A 20,152-nucleotide genomic window follows, 5' to 3' on the forward strand; every position below is an offset into this window, starting at 1 on the left:
TGCAGTAACAAGTACTTGGTTAAGTGAACTTACAGGCTATTTGACCTAGTTTTAGCTAAGTCAGTCCTCAAAACAACAACAAAATAGAAAAGTACCTTTAAAAGATTCCTGCAAAGACAACATATTGAGGATAATAAGATAGTACCAATAACGCAAGTACAGGGCAACAAGAAAATACTAGATTGTTGTATTTCCTACACAGAAGTCTGAGCCTTTCCTCAGTCATATCATGTGTTAAAAATAACAAACATATAAGGCTAATAAGAAGCTGGTCCCACAAGATTAAAAGTTACTAATGTAAAAATCTGAAATTATCAACCATCATTGATGACTCTCACTTTATGTGCACATTGTACCTAAAAATATATAGCTAATGATAGTGAGTGCTGTGTTGTGCTTAGTCGTTCAGTTGTGTCCAACTCTTTGTGACCCCATGGACTGTAGCCTGCCAGGTTCCTCTGTCCATGGGGATTCTCCAGGCAAGAATACTGGAGTGGGTTGCCATGCCCTAAAGCTACCTCAAACTTACAGACCATTTAAAATTCAAACATCTAGAGCATGAAAGAAGCTTTTTCTATTTTCTCAGCAATAAGTAGAATCATGTGATATGCAATCCAATACTTAGTGAAATTTTGTAAACTTAATGACACACATTTAGAAGCCTCTCGTTTGTTTTCTTTCTTTAATAGCAAAAGACAAAAGGTCCCATGACATTGGAGGAACACTTGGTATAAGAAGCTGAGATAATATATGCAAAACAACATGGTAGTAAACTAAAACACATTATTTTGTCAGCCAATACTGTCAGAAGGCATATAGAAATCACTGCTGAAAATATGCTAGAGCAAGTATTAGAAAAATTACTCAGTGTGGGAGGTTTATCATACAGTTGAATGAAAATACAGCTGTTTTTCCTTTTAAACAACTCAGCTTATATTATTTACTAGATTGTTTCAATAATAAAGTATTAAAACTACATTTCTTTGAGTCACTAGTGGAACAATCCGAGAAAACATATTGCCAAAATAAATGATTTATTTAATAAAAGGATGTTTTATGAAAAAACTGTAAGTGAGAAGCACTCCTGAGTAGGGAAGTTTGCCCCACATATAAAATCCAAACCACTGCAAGAAGTTGAAACCAAAATACATTAGAATGTAGGTTTTTTTTTTAATTAATAAAACAAGATATTTAAAATAGAGCAGAATATTTACAATATTTTAAAATGAGATAGAAAGTGAGAATGATACATGTATTTTACAGAGAGATTTCTGGCTATCTCAAGACAAAGATTTTTAAAACTTCTGAAATTTCACATGATGGGCATTTTTCATTCACAAAAGGACAAGCAATCCCTTAATAATTTAACAGCTGGTGAGAAAGTAACTGCTTCAAATGAACCTCACTGAAAAAGCCACACACTGGCACACTCAACTGCCAGGTAGATCTCCTTCATCCTTTCATGACTCACCTCTTCCTCCTTCTTCCAAGCATCAGGTGCAACGTCTGCAGCAGATATAATTAGATAAACATGGGGATGAGGGTCTACACATCAAGCATATAGAAGGAAGATGCAAAGGGCCCATGTCCCTGATGACATCTAGTGAAGCCCGTTTTTCAAAACCCATTAGAATCCATTTATTTGCAAATATAAAAATGCAACACTTCAGATAAGTTTCAAGAACAACTGACTGTCATTAAGGGAGATGGTTCAGTTCAGCAGAAAACCTTAGCTCGATTCATGGATTGGAATGAGCAAAGTTAATACTATGATTTAATAAGTGTAACTAACAATGTTCTCGTTCCACTTGGACCTATGTATTGTCAGATTTATGTTTCAACTATAAGAGACATTAAACCAAGTATCAAAATAAAATGGACTTAGAACTAAACCTTCTAATTAGTCTTTTTTTAAACAAGACATAAAAAATAATAACACAATGACATTGCTCTCACTAAAACAGTATTAATCATGTCAGCAAAGGCTTTTACACCATTAATAAATAAACTCATTTAAAATCACCTAAAAATCTTGTTCTTTGCATGTTCTTATCCCTTTCTATGTCTGTACTTTATACAAAGTACTAGTACATACACATGGGTATATTTTTTTTAGTTAAAACATGTTTGGGTTACTTGCTCAAATATATATTTTTTCTAACAGGCTAGGAAATCATAGAGTTTAGAGACTATTACACTAGTCCAGACATTGACACTTTTTCTGTAAAGGGCCAGACAGTAAATGTTTTAGGCTTTGCAGGTCACAGGGACTTTGTCACAACTACCCAACTCCACAGTGCAAAAGGAGCCATCAACAATATGTAAACAAATGGCTGTGGCTGCATTCAACAAAATTGTGTTTATGAACACTGAATTTCACAATTTTTCATGTGCCCTGAAACAGTCTTCTTTTGATTTTCTGCAACCATTTAAAAGTATAAAATCTATTAAAAAATATAAAAAGTATAAAACTCATACAAACTAAAACCCCAGAAGCTGGGATAGTGTCTTTGTCATTTTTATGTTCCCCTGCATCTAACAAAGTATCTGGCACTCAGTAGAGAGTTGTCAAGTAAATTTCTCCATGACACAGAAATTTGTCTTCGCTTTTTTTCTTCTATTTTTCCCCACAATTGTGTGCTTAGTCACTCAGTCGTGTCCGACTCTTTGCAACCCCATGGACTGTAGCCCACCAGGCTCCTTGATCCATGGGGACTCTCCAGGCAAGAATACTGGAGTGGGTCGCTATGCCCTCCTCCAGGGGATCTTCCCAACCCAGGGATTGAACCCAGGTCTCCCACATTGCAGGTGGATTCTTTATCATATGAGCCACCAGAGACAGTAGGGATTTTCCTTAAGTTGTTCTCTGCTCTCTCTCTACTCAGAGCTTAACAGCACCTGGCATATAGAAGGCATTGGACCTTGATGAATTAAGTCATTCAAATTCTGAGAACCCTTTAATGTCAAAAAATTAAAACTCTGAAAACTCAGAAGTGACACTGGGTCTCATAGGATATTCAGATTTTCTGTTTCCTCCCTGAGCCCTTGTGCTGGGTTAAGTACTCACAAAAGCCTATTCACAGCTGTCTTATTACCATGGAAACCCTGTGTTTACTTGCTTGTCTCCCTGACTAAATTCTGAGCTCTTTGGGGGCAAGGGAGGAATTGCATTAATCTGTGTGTACTTCCAGCAGGTAGCACATGACCTGGCACACTGTGCATATCAATACATGGTTGTGAAAACGCCTTCACAGAAAAAAAAAAAAAACACTAGTGGAACTTTTCAAACAAACAAAAAAAAAACCTCTTTAAGGAACATTTCTATGTACAAATCAGAACAGACAGAAGCAATGAATTGTGAAGTTTATTAGCTACAATTAGAGAAAATTTGCAAACCTGTTTCCTTTAGTTTCTCTTCCTGGACTTCTAGCCTACTACTCCCTCATTTGTGAACCTTCAATGAGAATTGTACTTGGGAAGAAAACTTAAAAGTGACCCAGATTTAGTTACCTTTGAGATCTATTTATGGGGTGAGTTTTACTCCTCCTTTATATGCTTTACTTGGGAGTGAGTGTGTTTAAGAAAATAAAATGACTAGATCTGATGCTGGTGTTTTCTCAGTCTAATGACAAGGAGTAAAGATATTGGAAATATGAGTATAAAAAGTGGAAAGTAGGCTAAGAAGACAATTTCTAAGGATCTAGCCATTCCTGGAAACTGTTTCCATGCCCTATTATAGATTTTGAGTCCTATGCCACCAATAACTGTTTTATAGTAACTTGACCTTTAACTAAAGTTACTTATGCTGAGAGCGAGCTTCCCCAGTGGCTCAGCAGTAAAGAATCCACCTGCAATACAGGAGATGTGGGTTCAATCCCTGGGTTGGAAAGATCCCCTGCTGGAGGAAATCACAACCCACTCCAGTATTCTTGCCTGGAGAATTCCATGGACAGAGGAGCCTAGTGGGCCACAGTCCATAGGGTCGTCAGACACGATTAAGTATCCACACGCTTAGAACACTAAAAGGTTCTCATCCAGGCTAATCAACTCCTAAAAGACTGGTGTTGGGTGACAAAGAAAGCCATGACAGCAGTCACGGACAACACCTAGGGTCCAAAGTCAAACTGGCTCTCAAAACTGATGAAAAGCAAAAGTGAGAGAACAAACTGAAAACCTTTGGGATTCTTTATAAGAGTTCTACCACATGGAGTATAGGACAGACAATTTAGTATTTATTGCATATAACTACACTCTCATTAAATTATGCCAAAATGCAAAATACATTAATGTAAATTGCTGAATAGAAACAAAGTATAAAACATCGCATTTGCATTGCCTTTAGTAACTGAAATTGAGGGGCTTCCCTGCTGGCTCAGTGGTAAAGAATTTGCTTGCCAATGCAGGAGACACAGGTTCAACCCCTGATCCAGGAGGATCGCACATACCTTGGAGCAACTAAGCCCATGCACAATTTCTAAGCCTGTGCTCTGGAGCCCAGAAGCCATAACAAGAGAAGCCACCAAAATGAGAAGCCCACACACCACAACTAGAGAAGAGCCCCCACTTGTCACAACTAGAGAAAAACCTTGCAGTAATGAAGACCCAGCACAGCCAAAAATAATAAATAAAAATTATTTTAAAAAATGACTGAAATTGAAATGACGTGTGCCTAGAAATTAATCACAAATTATCACTAGCCTCATCTTTTGTACACAATTAAACTATTTATTTACCTATATAAGAACACAGTTCTTATAGACATATCTATAGGAATCTAGTGTGACCAGTGCAAGCTGGACATCCACTCAATAAATCATTGTACTAGCTAAAACAAATTAAATTCCAACTTGAACTTCCAAGACATCTCTATATGTTTATTTTTAAGCTTAAAATGGAAATCCCCTATCCTCCAAGCCAAAAAAAAAGAACAGTTGGATACAAAAGGGCAATAATATTCAAAAGTAAACGGACAGTGTCCAGACGCATTTCTCTCCTTGCTCTAATTAATTCAGTTTGGATAAAAACGAGCTATTGCTACTGAACATTTAATAATCCTTAATTGGTATACTCAATGTACAAAGACCAGCTCAGTTACTCTCAGTAAACTCAAAGGCTAGGATATCCTAACATGTTGAATGTTACTCAATTACAGCATTATAAATTTCCTTATATTTAAAATGGAAGAGAGGAGATATTTCACCAACCTTAATTACAGACAACACAAAATGTCTGATTAACTTGAGAAACACGATGAATATGCTGCTGCTGCTGCTACTGCTGCTAAGTTGCTTCAGTCATGTCCGACTCTGTGCGACCCCATAGATGGCAGCCCACCAGGCTCCCCCGTCCCTGGGATTCTCCAGGCAAGAACACTGGAGTGGGTTGCCATTTCCTTCTCCACTGCATGAAAGTGAAAGTGAAGATGCTCAGTCGTCTCCGACTCTTAGCAACCCCATGGACTTCAGCCCAACAGGCTCCTCGGTCCATGGGATTTTCCAGGCAAGAGTACTGGAGTGGGGTGTCATTGCCTTCTCTGCGATGAATATGAACCTCATTCAAATTTGAATTTGGGGTTAAAAGTGATATGTAATATTATGACAATTCAGTCATCTTTTAAAGTTACGCTCCCCAAAATGTGGAAGAAATATTCTTGCTTTGATCCGACTACCTTTATCCACTATGGAAGATTTGAAAACATGACTGGGCTGAAAAGGGGAACAGGAATCTTAAAGAGCAAGTATAATTTACCCCATGTGGGTAATAACAAAAATCATATAAAAACAAGTGTGGTTTTTTTTTTCATTCTTAAAAGTTTTAATTAAAAGAAAAAAAACACTTTCTAATCGTAAATTAATAGGCAAAGACTACATTTCAAGTGAAAAATCAAGTTTTACAAACTATTGAAGACTGCTAATAAACAGCGTGTGCTCCATGAAATAAGCAATCATCTAAAAGTTTCAAATTTGGAGCTTTACATCTGTCAGCAATAGCCATTGGTACCATTACTCCAAAAATCTGCCTATTACTTACTTCCTTGAGCAGCCACAATACAGAACCTGGCATATCAATGCATAACAGATGTCAGTGTCAGTGGTACATGTGTATGTGCATGCTAAGTCACTTCAGTCTTGTCTGACTCTTTGTGATCCTATGGACTGTAGCCCATCAGGGTCCTCTGTCCATGGGATTTCCCAGGCAAGAATACTGGAGTGGGTTGCCATGCCCTTCTTCAGGACATCTTCCCAACCCAAGGACTGAACCCATGTCTCTCTCATCTTTTGTGTTGGAAGGCAGGTTCTTTATCACTAGCACCACCTGGGAAGCCCCAGTGGTACATTAGTAATCACCTTTGACTGAGTGGATCACAACAAACTGTGGAAAATTCTTAAAGAGATGGGAATACCAGACCACCTGAACTTCCTCCTGAGAAATCTAAATGCAGGTCAAGAAGCAACAGTTAGACTGGACATGGAACAACAGACTGGTTCCAAACTGGGAAAGGAGTATGTCAAGGCTGTATATTGTCACCCTGCTTATTTAACTTAGATGCAGAATGACAGGCTGGATAAAGCACAAGCTGGAATCAAGATTGCTGGGAGAAATATCAATAACCTCAGAAATGCAGATGACACCACCCTTATGGCAGAAAGCAAAGAAGAACTACTAAAGAGCCTCTTGACGAAAGTGAAAGAGGAGAGTGAAAAAGCTGGCTTAAAACTCAATATTCAGAAAACTAAGATCATGGTATCTGGTCCCGTCACTTAATGGCAAATTGATGGGGAAACAATGGAAACAGTGACAGACTTCATTTTCTTGGGCTCCAAAATCATTGCACATCGTGACTGCAGCCATGAAATTAAAAGACTCTTGCTCCTTGGAAGAAAATGTATGACACACCTAGACAGCATACTAAAAAGCAGAGACATTACTTTGCTGAAAAAGGTCCATCTAGTCAAAGCTATGGTTTTTCCAGTAGTCATGTACGGATGTAAGAGTTGGACTATAGAGAGAGCTAAGCACTGAAGAATCGATGCTTTTGAACTTTGGTATTGGAGAAGACTCTTGAGAGTCCCTTGGACTGCAAGGAGATCCAACCAGTCAATCCTAAAGGATTTCAGTCCTGAATATTCATTGGAAGAACTGATGCTGAAGCTGAAACTCCAATACTTTGGTCACCTGATGCAAAGAACTGACTCATTGGAAAAGACCCTGATGCTGGGAAAGATTGAAGGCAGGAGGAGAAGGGGACAACAGAGGATGATATGGTTGGATGGCATCACCGACTCGATGGACATGAGTCTGAGTAAGCTCTGGGAGCTGGTGATAAACAGGGAAGCCTGGCGTGCTGCAGTCCATAGGGTCGCAAAGAGTCAGACAGGACCGAGCGACTGAACTGAACTGACCTCAGTAGTAAAGTAAAACCTAACTGTCCGGATCTTTCAGTTAACTGGACTTGTTCCAGGATTTTACTTGGCTATAAAGTGTCAAGTTATTTTTGAAACGAGCTATTAGTAGCTAAATAAAAGTTACAGTAATCAAAGAATTAATATTTTCTTTAAAAAAATCTATACTAATTTCATATTGAGCCCAATATTTCCCTATTATCTACATCTACAAGCCTATATGGGGAGAACTGCTGCTGACAGATATGATCCTCATATAGAACAACAATTTCAATTATCAGAGTAATGAGGATTTATTTGAATGTTGCCTTTTATTATTTAAGCCTTTCACCAAAAGTTTCACCAAAATATATCATCACCCAGAAATCCCAAATAATAAATTATATTGCAATTTTTACATATTTCTTCTCAAGTATCCCATACTCTATTTCTGTGTATAATGTGCTATTTTATGCAATTATTTTAAATGCTTCATACCTCAAGGTATGTTATCCTAAAACACATACAAGGTGTTTGGGCCCAATGGTCTAAACTTCTGTAGTTCTCTAAAGTCTAAAATATCTGGTAAGAGGAATACCACAACAAAGGATGAGAATCAAGAGAGATAAGATTGTCATAACAGCCATCAATTACATCATTGTAACAACATCTATCACATTATTTGTTCATGGAAGGACACCCACAAAAGAATTTTAAAAAAGGGAAATTTCATATCTAGAAATTGACTTCTATGTTTTAGAAACAGAAAGACTTCAGACTGTTAACTCAATCAACTTTGAAAACAGCATTTTAACAGTTTTCCATTAGTAAATTGCAGGCCTCCTTCTTTACAAGTAATGCTTTATAAAAAGCAGTAACTTGTAAAAATACAACTTTCCATCTCAAGTTGATTTTATCTGTGAGGCAATGTACCTCTGAGTTGCCTTCTACTTCCACTGAGTATGTGTGCAAGGAAAATGTACAAAATTTAAATTCAGCTTAAATGTAAAATTATTAAAGATAGAGATTACCAAAATGCCAATGTTTTAGATTTTTGTGTACCTAAATTTAAGTTCCACCTCAACCCCTTATTAGCTTAGGCAAGTTACAGAACCAATTTCTTTACCCTCTTCCTAAGCCTTAATATGCAAAGAATAGAGGAAAACAATAGAATGGGAAAAATGCTGGGCTGGAGGAAGCACAAGCTGGAATCAAGATTAGTGGGAGAAATATCAATAACCTCAGATATGCAAATGACACCACCCTTGTGGCAGAAAGTGAAGAAGAACTACTAAAGAGTCTCTTGATGAAAGTGAAAGAGGAGAGTGAAAAAGTTTGCTTAAAGCTCAACATTCAGAAAACTAATATCATGGCATCTGGTCCCATCACTTCATGGGAAATAGATGGGGAAACAGTGGCTGACTTTATTTTTTGGGGCTCCAAAATCACTGCAGATGGTGATTGCAGACATGAAATTAAAGGACTCTTACTCCTTGGAAGGAAAGTTATGACCAACCTAGACAGCATATTAAAAAGCAGAGACATTACTCTGTCAACAAAAGTCTGTCTAGTGAAGGCTATGGTTTTTCCAGTAGTCATGTATGGATGTGAGAGTTGGACTATAAAGAAAGCTGAGTGCCAAAGATTGATGCTTTTGAACTGTGGTGTTGGAGAAGACTCTTGAGAGTCCCTTGGACTGCAAGGAGATCCAACCATTCCATTCTGAAGGAGATCAGTCCTGGGGGTTCACTGGAAGGACTGATGTTGAAGCTGAAACTCCAATACTTTGGCCACCTGATGCAAAGAGCTGACTCACTGGAAAAGACCCTGATGCTGGGAAAGATTGAGGACAGGAGGAAAAGGCAACGACAGAGGATGAGATGATTGGATGGCATCACTGACTCAGTGGACATGGGTTTGGGTGAACTCCCGGAATTGGTGATGGACAGGGAGACCTGGCGTGCTGCAGTTCACGGGGTCACAAAGAGTTGGACATGACTGAGCGACTGAACTGAACTGAAGCCTTAATATCCTTATCTGAAAAATAGAGTATAACTATGTTGCCTACTTTGCAGCACTGTCACAAGGATCAGCTAAAATAATACAAATAAAGTATTCAATTACATGCTGGGCCCATAAGTGCACAGTAAATGTGAGCTATGATAATTCATAAAATAAGTTGTTCATTTAATCTGATTATAGTCAAACAAAAGATAATAAAGAAAATATATAATGTTTAATATACAAGTAGACTTCTCTCACGGAGAAGGCAATGGCACCCCACTCCAGTACTCTTGCCTGGAAAATCCCATGGACGGAGGAGCCTGGAAGGCTGAAGTTCATGGGGTTGTTAAGAGTCGGACACGACTGAGCGACTTCAATTTCACTTTTCACTTTCATGCATTGGAGAAGGAAATGGCAACCCACTCCAGTGTTCTTGCCTGGAGAATCCCAGGGACGGGGAAGCCTGGTGGGCTGCCGTCTATGGGGTCGCACAGAGTCAGACATGACTGAAGTGACTTAGCAGCAGCAGCAGCAGACTTCTCTCAAAGAAGAGACACAACCCTTTAAAAGTTTTTTTTTTTTTTAATTGATCTTTTGTTTTTACTTTTAAGCAAACCACAATTCTCTGATTTCCTCTTCCAACATTTCCATGGAAGGAAAAATTATCATTTGGACAATGTGGCACCAGGTTGTACCTTTCTTTAACGTTTATGAATCCACAAGTAAATCTTTTAAAAAACATGTCACATTTAAAGAGGGATGTGGTAAACTGCTGATGAAATATTAGAATTAATATTCAAACCACAAAACAAAAATTCTATAAAAGGTTTGAAAACACTGTAAATGCTGTACACAAATTTAAAAATTTAAAACAGCCAGGAATCATTTTTTGTTTATGGCTATCATCACGTAAAATGAATGCGTGTAACTGAAGCAAATGAGCAAATGAAAAGGGTAGTAGAGGAAGATATCAAAAGGGTCAAATTGTGAAAATGTTAGTCACTCAGCCACGTCCAACTCTTTGCAACCCCTTGGACTGTAGCCCACCAGGCTCCTCTGTCCATGGAATTCTCCAGGCAAGAATATTGGAGTGGTTTGCCATTTCCTTCTCCAGGGGATCTTCCCAACCCAGGGATCGAACCCAGGTCTCCCACATTGTAGGCAGATTCTTTACCACCTGAGCCACCAGGAAAGTCCTTCAGAAAGGTAAATTGGGGATCAAATCATAGAGGGCCTTACTCTTTTAAGGATACTGGTTTTTGTATCCTGGAGGAATTAGGAAGCCATAGGAGAGATTTGAGAAGCTATGGAGAGATTTCAGAAGCTATGGAAAGATTTGAGAACCCAAATGACATGATGTTGTCAGGTTTTAAATGGGTAATATTTGAGAATACACTGTAGAGGGTCATGGTGGAAGCAGGGAGACAAGTGAGGAACTCTGTTAATCATAATAGCTCTGCCACTCCTGTAGCAGCCTAGGTGAGGCTTCAACTAGTATGGGACCAGTGAAGGTGGTAAGAAATGGTCAGCTTTTACAAGTACCTTACTTTGAGGGTAGAGCTTATGGGTTTCCTAGCAAATTAAATGTGGAATGTGACAAAGAGAGAGTAATCAAGGATAATCCTAAAGTGTTTGGCCCAAGTAACTGAACAGATGGATATACCATCGACTGAGAAGGGGAAGACACCAGGAGGAGCAAGTCTGGAGGAGAATATTAACAGCTTAGTTTTTTGATATGGTACTTTTAGAAGTCTAGTGACCATCCATCCAGGGAGAGTGGCTGATTACGAAATACGATTATGAGAGTCTTGATTTCAGACATGAGGACTAAGCTGGAGATAAATTTGAAAATTGTGAGCATACAAATGGAATGTAAAGCCATAGAATTAGTTTCAATAACAAAAAAAGATAGTGTAGAGAAGAGAAGATTCCAAGGACTGATCCCCAGGCCCCTCCAACATTTAAAAGTTGAGGACACTAAAAGGAATCAGCAAAGAAAACTGAAGCAGCAGCCAAAGAGTTTGGAGAAAAACAAAATTAATGCCCCAGGGGGGTAAGGGGAGGGAGATGTATAACCAACTGCATCAACACTGCTGGTAGGTTGGTTAAGATAAGAACTGAGAACTGAATATAGGGCTAGGCAGCATGATTTTTGGTGACACTGATAAACCCCATTTTGATAGAATGATGGAATAGAGGCTAGATAGAGTGAGTTTAGGAGAGAAAGTAGGATGAGAGAAATCAGAAGCAGTGAATATAAACAAAATTATTAGGTGTTTTGCTTCAAAGGAGAGTAAAAACTGAGCAGCAATAGGCTAGGGGCATAAAATCATGAAAAAGTTGTAAAGTGAGATAGCATGTTTGTAAGGTGCTGGGAAGGGCAGACGACAGAGGAGAAAATGATTGGAGTAATGTCCTTGAGTAGGTCAAAAGGAATGGAATCTTCTACACAAATGGGAGGATTGAAAGATGAAAACTTCATCTATGGTGACAAGGAGATATGGTGGTGGGAGTCTGTGGAAGTTCTCTTCTGATCACTTCAGTTTACTCATGAAATTAGGCACCAAGATCATCAGCAGAGCATGAACATGGGTAAGAGTTCTGAGGATTGAGCAGCAAAGTAAAGGTGTGAAATAATCATCGATAAGTATGGTGGAGGGAATGGAGTAGGGACGTGTAAGATGACTGAAAACAGAAGGGCCTACTTGGAGCTTTAGAAAAGAAACCTGTTTCAGAATCATTAATAAAGCATCACTGGATCAGAACAGGAAAAACCTGGAGGACAAGAGGAAGACCAGATAGGAGGCAATTTTCATAGTCTGTGAGAAAAAATCAGAGAGGGATATTGTCTACAGTAGGGTAAGAGCAGCTGGAGGACAACTGTGGAAAAAGACGTCAAAGTCATTGCAAAAGCAAAACCAATGGCATTTGGAAAGCAATTAGAAATGACAGAGGAAACAAATGGCCTGGAAGACGGCCCATAATTGTTGAGTTAAAGTAAACTAGAATATGGCAATGCCACTGATTAACTCAAAGAACTATTTTACTTCCATAAAAATTAGTAACCAATTTGTCAGCAGATTAAAGGAGTATCATTTGAGTGAAATCTGAGTGAAAATAAGAAGACTTTAAAAAAAAAAGATTAAAAAGTTTGATTAGTGTCAAAAAATGTTTGTTTCTATTGTTGTTGGTTGGGGTGATTAAGACAAGACAATCCCACTGCAAACTGAAGGGCAGTCTAGGTGGTCAGGAAATATTGGAAACTGAAGAACAGAGCTTTATTTGATAAAGGAATGAAATACAATAAATATTCATAAAATTATTTTTATAGAAAACTTTATGCCAGGCATTATTCCAGGAATATCATCTCCTTTAATCCTTAAATAAACCATATAATGTAGACACTATTATAATTTTGTTAAGAGTTATGGAAAATAAAGTGCTGAGAAGATGTATCATGACTTCACAGGGTAATGTGATTAACGGCACAGCCAGAACTCAAACTCAAGTCTGAATGACCCCAGAGTTCAGCTCTTAACCACTACACAAACATACCCTGTAAAATTAAAGGCCTGGAAAAGGTAGTATAGGTTGTTTACCTTTCGAGAAGAATTTTGGGTTAAAGATCTCAGAGGTGGAATCATTCCAAAGAATGACAGTCCAAAGTGCTGTCATGCCTAAAATTGGCTAAATACATACATGCAGAGGTTAGAGTTCAGAAGACCAAGGAACTAAGGGCAAAAAAGCAATGGCAAGATTATCAATGTAATAGTAGAAATCACCAAAATGAATAACAAGGGAAAGGTTAAAAGGATAACCAGGTGCTATCATCATCAAGGTCAGTCAGCAGATAATAGACCTTAAAAGACAAAGGGTTATTGAAAGACCATTCAAGGAACATGGCAGGAAGGTCTGAAGAGAGTGGATATGTCAGGACTTGTGTCATGGGAAAAGTTGGATGTCAGCTTTGGCTAGACAGAAAGGGCATTAAAGGAAAAGTATAAAGATAATTCCTTCTTTGGAAGGAATGATGCTAAAGCTGAAACTCCAGTACTTTGGCCACCTCATGTGAAGAGTTGACTCATTGGAAAAGACTGATGCTGGGAGGGATTGGGGGCAGGAGGAGAAGGGGACGACAGAAGATGAGATGGCTGGATGGCATCACTGACTCGATGGACGTGAGTCTCAGTGAACTCCGGGAGTTGGTGATGGACAGGGAGGCCTGGCGTGCTGTGATTCATGAGGTAGCAAAGAGTCGGACACGACTGAGCGACTAATCTAATCTGATAAAGGGAACTTGTTTTTATTCAACAACTTTCAATGAATAGTGGGATTGGGTGTTAGATAGGAACAAGATATTCCATAATGGGCAGAGTAGAAGGGTCTAGATTTTCAGTATTCTTTTTTTTTAATTTATTTAATTGAAGGCTAATTACAATATTGTAGTGGTTTTTGCCATACACTGACATGAATCAGCCAGGGGTGTATATATGTTCCCCATCCTGAGCCCCCGTCCTACTTCCCTCTCTATCCCATCCCTCAGGGTAATCCCAGTGCACCAGCCCTGAGCACCCTGTCTCATGCATTGAGAACCTGGGCTGGCGATCTATTTCATATATGATAACATACATATTTCAATGCTATTCTATCAAATCATCCCACCCTCACCTTCTCCCACAGAGTCCAAGACTGTTCTATATATCCATGTCTCTTTTGCTGTCTCGCATATAGGGTCATCATTACCATCTTTCTAAATTCCATATATATGCGTTAGTATACTGTTAGTAAACAGTATACTGTTTTTCTTCCTGACTTACTTCACTCTGTATAACAGGCTCCAGTTTCACCCACCTCATTAGAACTGATTCAAATGCATTCTTTTTAATGGCTGAGTAATACTCCATTGTGTATATATACCACTGCTTTCTTACCATTCATCTGCCGATGGGCATCTAGGTTGCTTCCATGTCCTGGCTATTGTAAACAGTGCTGTGATGAACATTGGGGTACACATGTCCCTTTCAATTCTGGTTTCCTCAGTGTGTATGCCCAGCAGTGGGATTGCTGGGTCATAAGGCAGTTCTATTTCCAGTTTTTAAGGAATCTCCACACTGTTCTCCATAGCGGCTTACTAGTTTGCATTCCCACCAACAGTGTAAGAGGGTTCCCTTTTCTCCACACCCTCTCTAGCATTTATTGTCTGTAGGCTTTTTGATAGCAGCCATTCTGACTAGTGTGAGATGGTACCTCATTGTGGTTTTGATTTGCATTTCTCTGATAATGAGTGATGTTGAGCATCTTTTCATGTGTTTGTTAGCCATCTGAATGTCTTCTTTGGAGAAATGTCTATTTAGTTCTTTGGCCCATTTTTTGATTGGGTCATTTATTTTTCTGGAATTGAGATGCAGGAGTTGCTTATATATTTTTGAGATTAATTCTTTGTCAGTTGCTTCGTTTGCTATTATTTTCTCCCATTCTGAAGGCTGTCTTTTCACCTTGCTTATAGTTTCCTTCATTGTGCAAAAGCTTTTAAGTTTAATTAGGTCCCATCTGTTTATTTTGCTTTTATTCCCATTACTCTGAGAGGTGGGTCATAGAGGATCCTGCTGTGATGTATGTCAGAGAGTGTTTTGCCTATGTTTTTCTCTAGGAGTTTTATAGTTTCTGGTCTTACGTTTAGATCTTTAATCCATTTTGAGTTTATTTTTGTGTATGGTATTAGAAAGTGTTCTAGTTTCATTCTTTTACAAGTGGTTGACTAGTTTTCCCAGCACCACTTGTTAAAGAGACTGTATTCTCCATTGTATATTCTTGCCTCCTTTGTTAAAGATAAGGTGTCCATAGGTGCGTGGATTTATCTCTAGGTTTTCTACTTTGTTCCACTGATAGATTTCCAGTATTCTTAACCTCTTATTTGGAGATCTTTGAAACTCTTTTAGTCCTTAACTCAAAATGAATAGATATCCACACACACCAAAACAATTGCCATGATAAGTGGAATAGAACTAGAAATGAATAAATCATGAATCAGGATCTCCACTTCTTTGATCAAGCAAATCCATCCAATATGGCCTGAAACCTCATCTCTCCTCTTACTATAAACTGCTGAAAAATCAAAATATTATATTTATTATCTAAGAAATAATCTAGACCACAAACTAGAACGTATTTAATATAAAAAGCATGCTAGAAAATATAGATGGTATGACTATGGATAATAAAACAATCTTGGAGGAATTATTCTGTCTCCTCTATGTTTTGTTTTGTTGTTTTTTTTTTTACAACATTGTGTCCTCTAAACTCTACTTCATATACCTAACATGATACTTTATATTGTTTTCAGAGAACTGGACTTAGGCCTGTTTAGCTTAATAGGAGAGAAACACAAATTAGGTAGTTAAAAAACTGATCCAGTGTGCCACAGACTACTGAATAACAGAGAATGAAAATAAATAAGACAGCCCCTGCTTTTAGGAGCTCATAGTGGAAGAGACAAACATGTTGTAGCTCAAAAAACCAGATACTTTCAAAAAAAATTTTGTTATATCAACAAGTTTCTGGCCTCTCCTTTATATGATATAAACACAGTCCATACAAACAGCCCTACTTCCAACCCAGTGCTATGCACTTGAAAATTATAACAAAATCAGGGTGTCTAACTTACCATCATTTTTTCAAATAAATCCAGTACTTCCTTTTCGGACAAATTCAAAGATCGTTCATCGTATAATGGCTGAGCAGCTGGAAACTCATTCATCGCAACTTGAGAATCAAGAGGATGTTGGATAAGAAGTTTTTCCTTTTTCACAGTAGATTTTCTGAAACTTGTAATTCGGTCACGCTGCAAACAGAAAGGAAAAAAGAAGCCCTAAGGAACAGATCAAGAATCACCAACATCAGGAACCAAAACATCAAAATGGCAGTTAGTATAATATATATTATTGTCTTTTTGACAAAATGTTATTTTAAGCAGCAAGCTCCACTTAGAGACTGTACTACTGTGAAACCCTGAAGTAGCTCAATAGCCTCAGAAGTCTAGGGGGTGAAAAGTATTCCTCAAAAGTGAAACTTAGGTCCTTGTCATTGCTGTTTTGCACAGTAAATAGGTGAGAAAAGTCTGATCTCAAAGTCATGTGGTGGTTTGAGGGAGAATGTGTCTTTGGCACCAACTTTGAAACTATGAGGGAAGAAAAAGAAAAGGATATTCAATTCTAAGGGGGAAATTATACTAACATTTCTGTTCTTCAAAATGCCAAAATAATTGTGACAAGTATCTATGAGCACTTTGGCAATGTAGTGGTAGAATATAATGGTTAAGAGCATGGACTATGGAGCCAGACTCCCTGGGTTTGAATCTGCAATTCACTAGGTCGGCTACCCTGTGCAAACTCCTTGGTCTCCAACTGTCTCCTCATTTCTAAAATAGGGTAACAAGTTAATACATATAGAAGGAAGGAATGAAGGGAAGAGAAGAGGGGAGGGGAGAGAGAGAAAGCAAGAAAAGAGTTATTGTGAGATCTAAAAATACACATGTAGTGTACTTAGCTGCTATTTATTACTATTGCTGTTTTTACTATTATTACCCTCACCTTTTCTTCCCTAAAAGGACCAACAAGGAAGCAGAACAAAATTAAAAACATTATCTGTTCCATTTTCTGGAAATATAACACAAACAGAAATATCTTATTCCTAAAAACAAAACTATGAAGAACTTGCCACTTTATAGATATTGACTCAGAACCATTGATTCCATGCACAATCTCTTATAATTAGCTTGCAATTTCACATAAAGTGAGTTAACAACTCCAGTTGCCTGTAAACAGGCCATTCTGTTTTGAACCACAGCACGGTGAACATCAAAAATTAGTAATGACCAGAAAACTGAATGCAACTCAGTTTTATTCTGGTTTCTGTTAAGAAGCACATGCATACTGTCAGCTCATGACAAACAAGCAGATATGTTAGATAGGACGTCAGTGCCTGTCACTGCCATGTTACCAAGTGCTTATAAATCACTTCAACAATACAAAGCATCGCAGACGTTCTTACCACAATGTTGTCAACTACTGTTGACCCATATTAAAAAAAAAAAAAAAAAAATCTGTGATTTTCATTCAAAGAACACTTTTTTTAATAAAAAGTATACTTTGAAAGAAATATGAGCAGTTTTAAGCAGCTTATTTAGGATTCCAAAAATGATCTTAGTACATGGTTGCTTACAAAGAGATTATGTAAATCATATTTTAGAGGTGGGAAGAAACGAAAAACCATCTAGGTTGACTCTCATTTCACAGAAAAAGTAACTTGCCAAATTGACAAGTCCCTGGTTCCTAGCCCAGTGGTCACTGAAGATTCACTTCTTCAAATCACCTTCTATATTTTCCAATTTTCTTTTAAATTTGAAAGTCTTTGAGGAAAATTAAGTTGGATTAGATATGTAGTATATCTTCAAACAACTCAAGAAAAAATATTAAGCAATCCCAAATAAGCTGAGTACATAACCAAGAATCAAATTTTACTAAAAGATATGGTGGACATAAAAGCATTTAAATATGCAATCAACCATTAAATTAACATATTTCTATTCCTTTCCCTTTATATCACTTAATATTTACTTTTGCAGTGCTGGCTTGTTTATACTGAATAGCATTATTTACATATATATTTGATCTTCCACTATGCCATTCACTTCGATCTAGAAAATTGGCTTTTGCTTTCAGCTATATCTTGATAAGAAAATAAAATTAAGCCATATACTTTCACTTCCTTAAATCATGAATAATATTCTACACTATTTGTAGATAGGTAATTTCACAGAGAAAAAAAAAATGACACTGCTTAAAATACCTTTTTTTAAAAGTTTAGCTATTAAGTGAAGTCGCTCAGTCATGTCTGACTCTTTGCGACCCCATGGACTGTAACCTACCAGGATCCTCCGTCCATGGGATCTTCGAGGCAAGAGCACTGGAGTGGGTTGACATTTCCTTCTCCAGGGGATCTTCTTGACGCAGGGATTGAACCCAGGTCTCCCGCATTGTAGGCAGATGCTTTACCATCTGAGCCACCAGGGTATTAGGTATTAAAGGGCACACTTAAATTTTAAGCCCATAATTTTAATAAGTTTTACAATAGACTTAGCTCAAAAATACTTGAGGATTTTAAATTTAATAGCACATTTCTGGCTAACACAATGAACTTAACTTCCTTTCTATTTTAAATTAATTTCCTTTACTGTTAATATTAATACTTAACATATTCAGGGTCGATTTACATGGCTACTGAAAAAGGAAACATTTGTGCTTTCCAGAGTTAGATTTATATAGGTTTTTTAATTGCTTAAGGTATGTATCAGGATGGCAATATAGAAATTATTTTGAGATCTCATAGAGTTGTTTCTTTTTACATTCAAAAAAAGAAAAGTCTGATTTTTTTGCAGACATCTGCTGTTTTTTATTGACAATTCTTCCATCTACTGTACTTTATAAACATCTAGACTTTTCACATTGTTACATATATCAATGCTTTAATGTCCACCCACTTTAATAAAAAAAGCAACATGCATAATATAATAACATGCTACTAAGTCCACCTTACCACATCATCTGCCAAAGTTTTTATTTGAATATTCTATTAAAACCAAAAAAAAAAAAAAAAAAACTGTCAGACAAGAGACATTTACAGATCAAACAAGAAAATATCTGAATGATTCTCATTTTTTATCAACTAAAACTCTTCAAAAAGAATTAGAAAATTTAAATATATCATATAAACATAAAAATTCTTTACAAGAGAAAAAAACTTTTTAAGGATTAAAAATGACGATTTGGTGGAGGGGGTGTCTCTTTGTTTTACAAGATGACTCCCAAATTCTCAAAGTCAGATTTAGATCACATATCATTACTACAGTGTTCAAATGTGACATAAGATATAACAAAGTCATAAGCCCTGTCAAGCTTTTTCAAAGTTTTAGCATGAATAATCATATTTTTAAGTGACATAAATTTTTTAAAACCATGAACAATAGGAAAAATGTCACATTTAATTGTAGTGAAATACCATGAAACAGCTCAGTCTAGAACTCAGTTATGGATAGATATTTATAGAACACTTTATAAATATTCTAGATAACATTGAACTTACCGATTCTGTTAATATATGCCCATTTCTCAAAACCTCCAACACTTTTTTTTGCACGTGGTTTTCTACCTCTAACGTTGAGAATCATTGGAAATGGTACATTCCAGTTTAGAAGATACAGTGACTAATTAAAATTACCATACAGCATATATAGGCACAACTACTTCAAGATTTAGATACAGCAAAATTACAATAACAAAAGAGGAGCACGAAAGCCGTTATATTATATAAATATGTTGAAGTATGTTGAAGTGCTAGTTAAGAAATGTGATTAGGAAAGAATCAGATTTTTAAAAATCATGTTAGGAACAGAAATTAACCCTTCTACAACATCCTATACATTTATTTCCTACAATAGAAGCTGAATGATGTACATCATGCATGCTCACATCCCTTTTAACTAAGAAAAATATGTGGCTCACTGGTGGGAAGAATTCTAGTAGGAGTTTTAAGTGAGAAGTATTTGGTCACAGGGTCTCATAAAATCATCTTCAAATACCACCAACTAAATGATATTAAAGATCATCCTCCCCTCCATCAGTTGGGACAAATATGCTATTATACATGTAGTTCTTTTTCTACTTTTAAGCTGTTGATTCCCTCAAGGATTTACATAACTACATCTTTGT

At 37.2% G+C, this 20,152-nt stretch overlaps 1 protein-coding gene across 3 annotated transcripts in view; it reads right to left on the reverse strand.

Moving 5' to 3' along the window:
* DIAPH2 (diaphanous related formin 2) overlaps positions 1 to 20,152 on the reverse strand; it is a 982,036-nt gene that overhangs the window by 904,639 nt on the left and 57,245 nt on the right. For 2 of the 3 annotated variants that reach the window (XM_027534394.1, XM_027534393.1), the window contains exons 2-3: positions 18,981 to 19,013; positions 16,051 to 16,227 (exon numbers count right to left, since the gene is read on the reverse strand). In XM_027534394.1, the coding sequence (XP_027390195.1) occupies positions 16,051 to 16,227; positions 18,981 to 19,013 (210 nt within the window). The remainder of the gene's footprint in view (positions 1 to 16,050; positions 16,228 to 18,980; positions 19,014 to 20,152) is intronic. The other variant, XM_027534395.1, reaches the window with a different exon arrangement.

Source organism: Bos indicus x Bos taurus, chromosome X, assembly GCF_003369695.1.
Source record: "Bos indicus x Bos taurus breed Angus x Brahman F1 hybrid chromosome X, Bos_hybrid_MaternalHap_v2.0, whole genome shotgun sequence".
In the NCBI taxonomy this organism is placed as follows: Eukaryota; Metazoa; Chordata; class Mammalia; order Artiodactyla; family Bovidae; genus Bos; species Bos indicus x Bos taurus.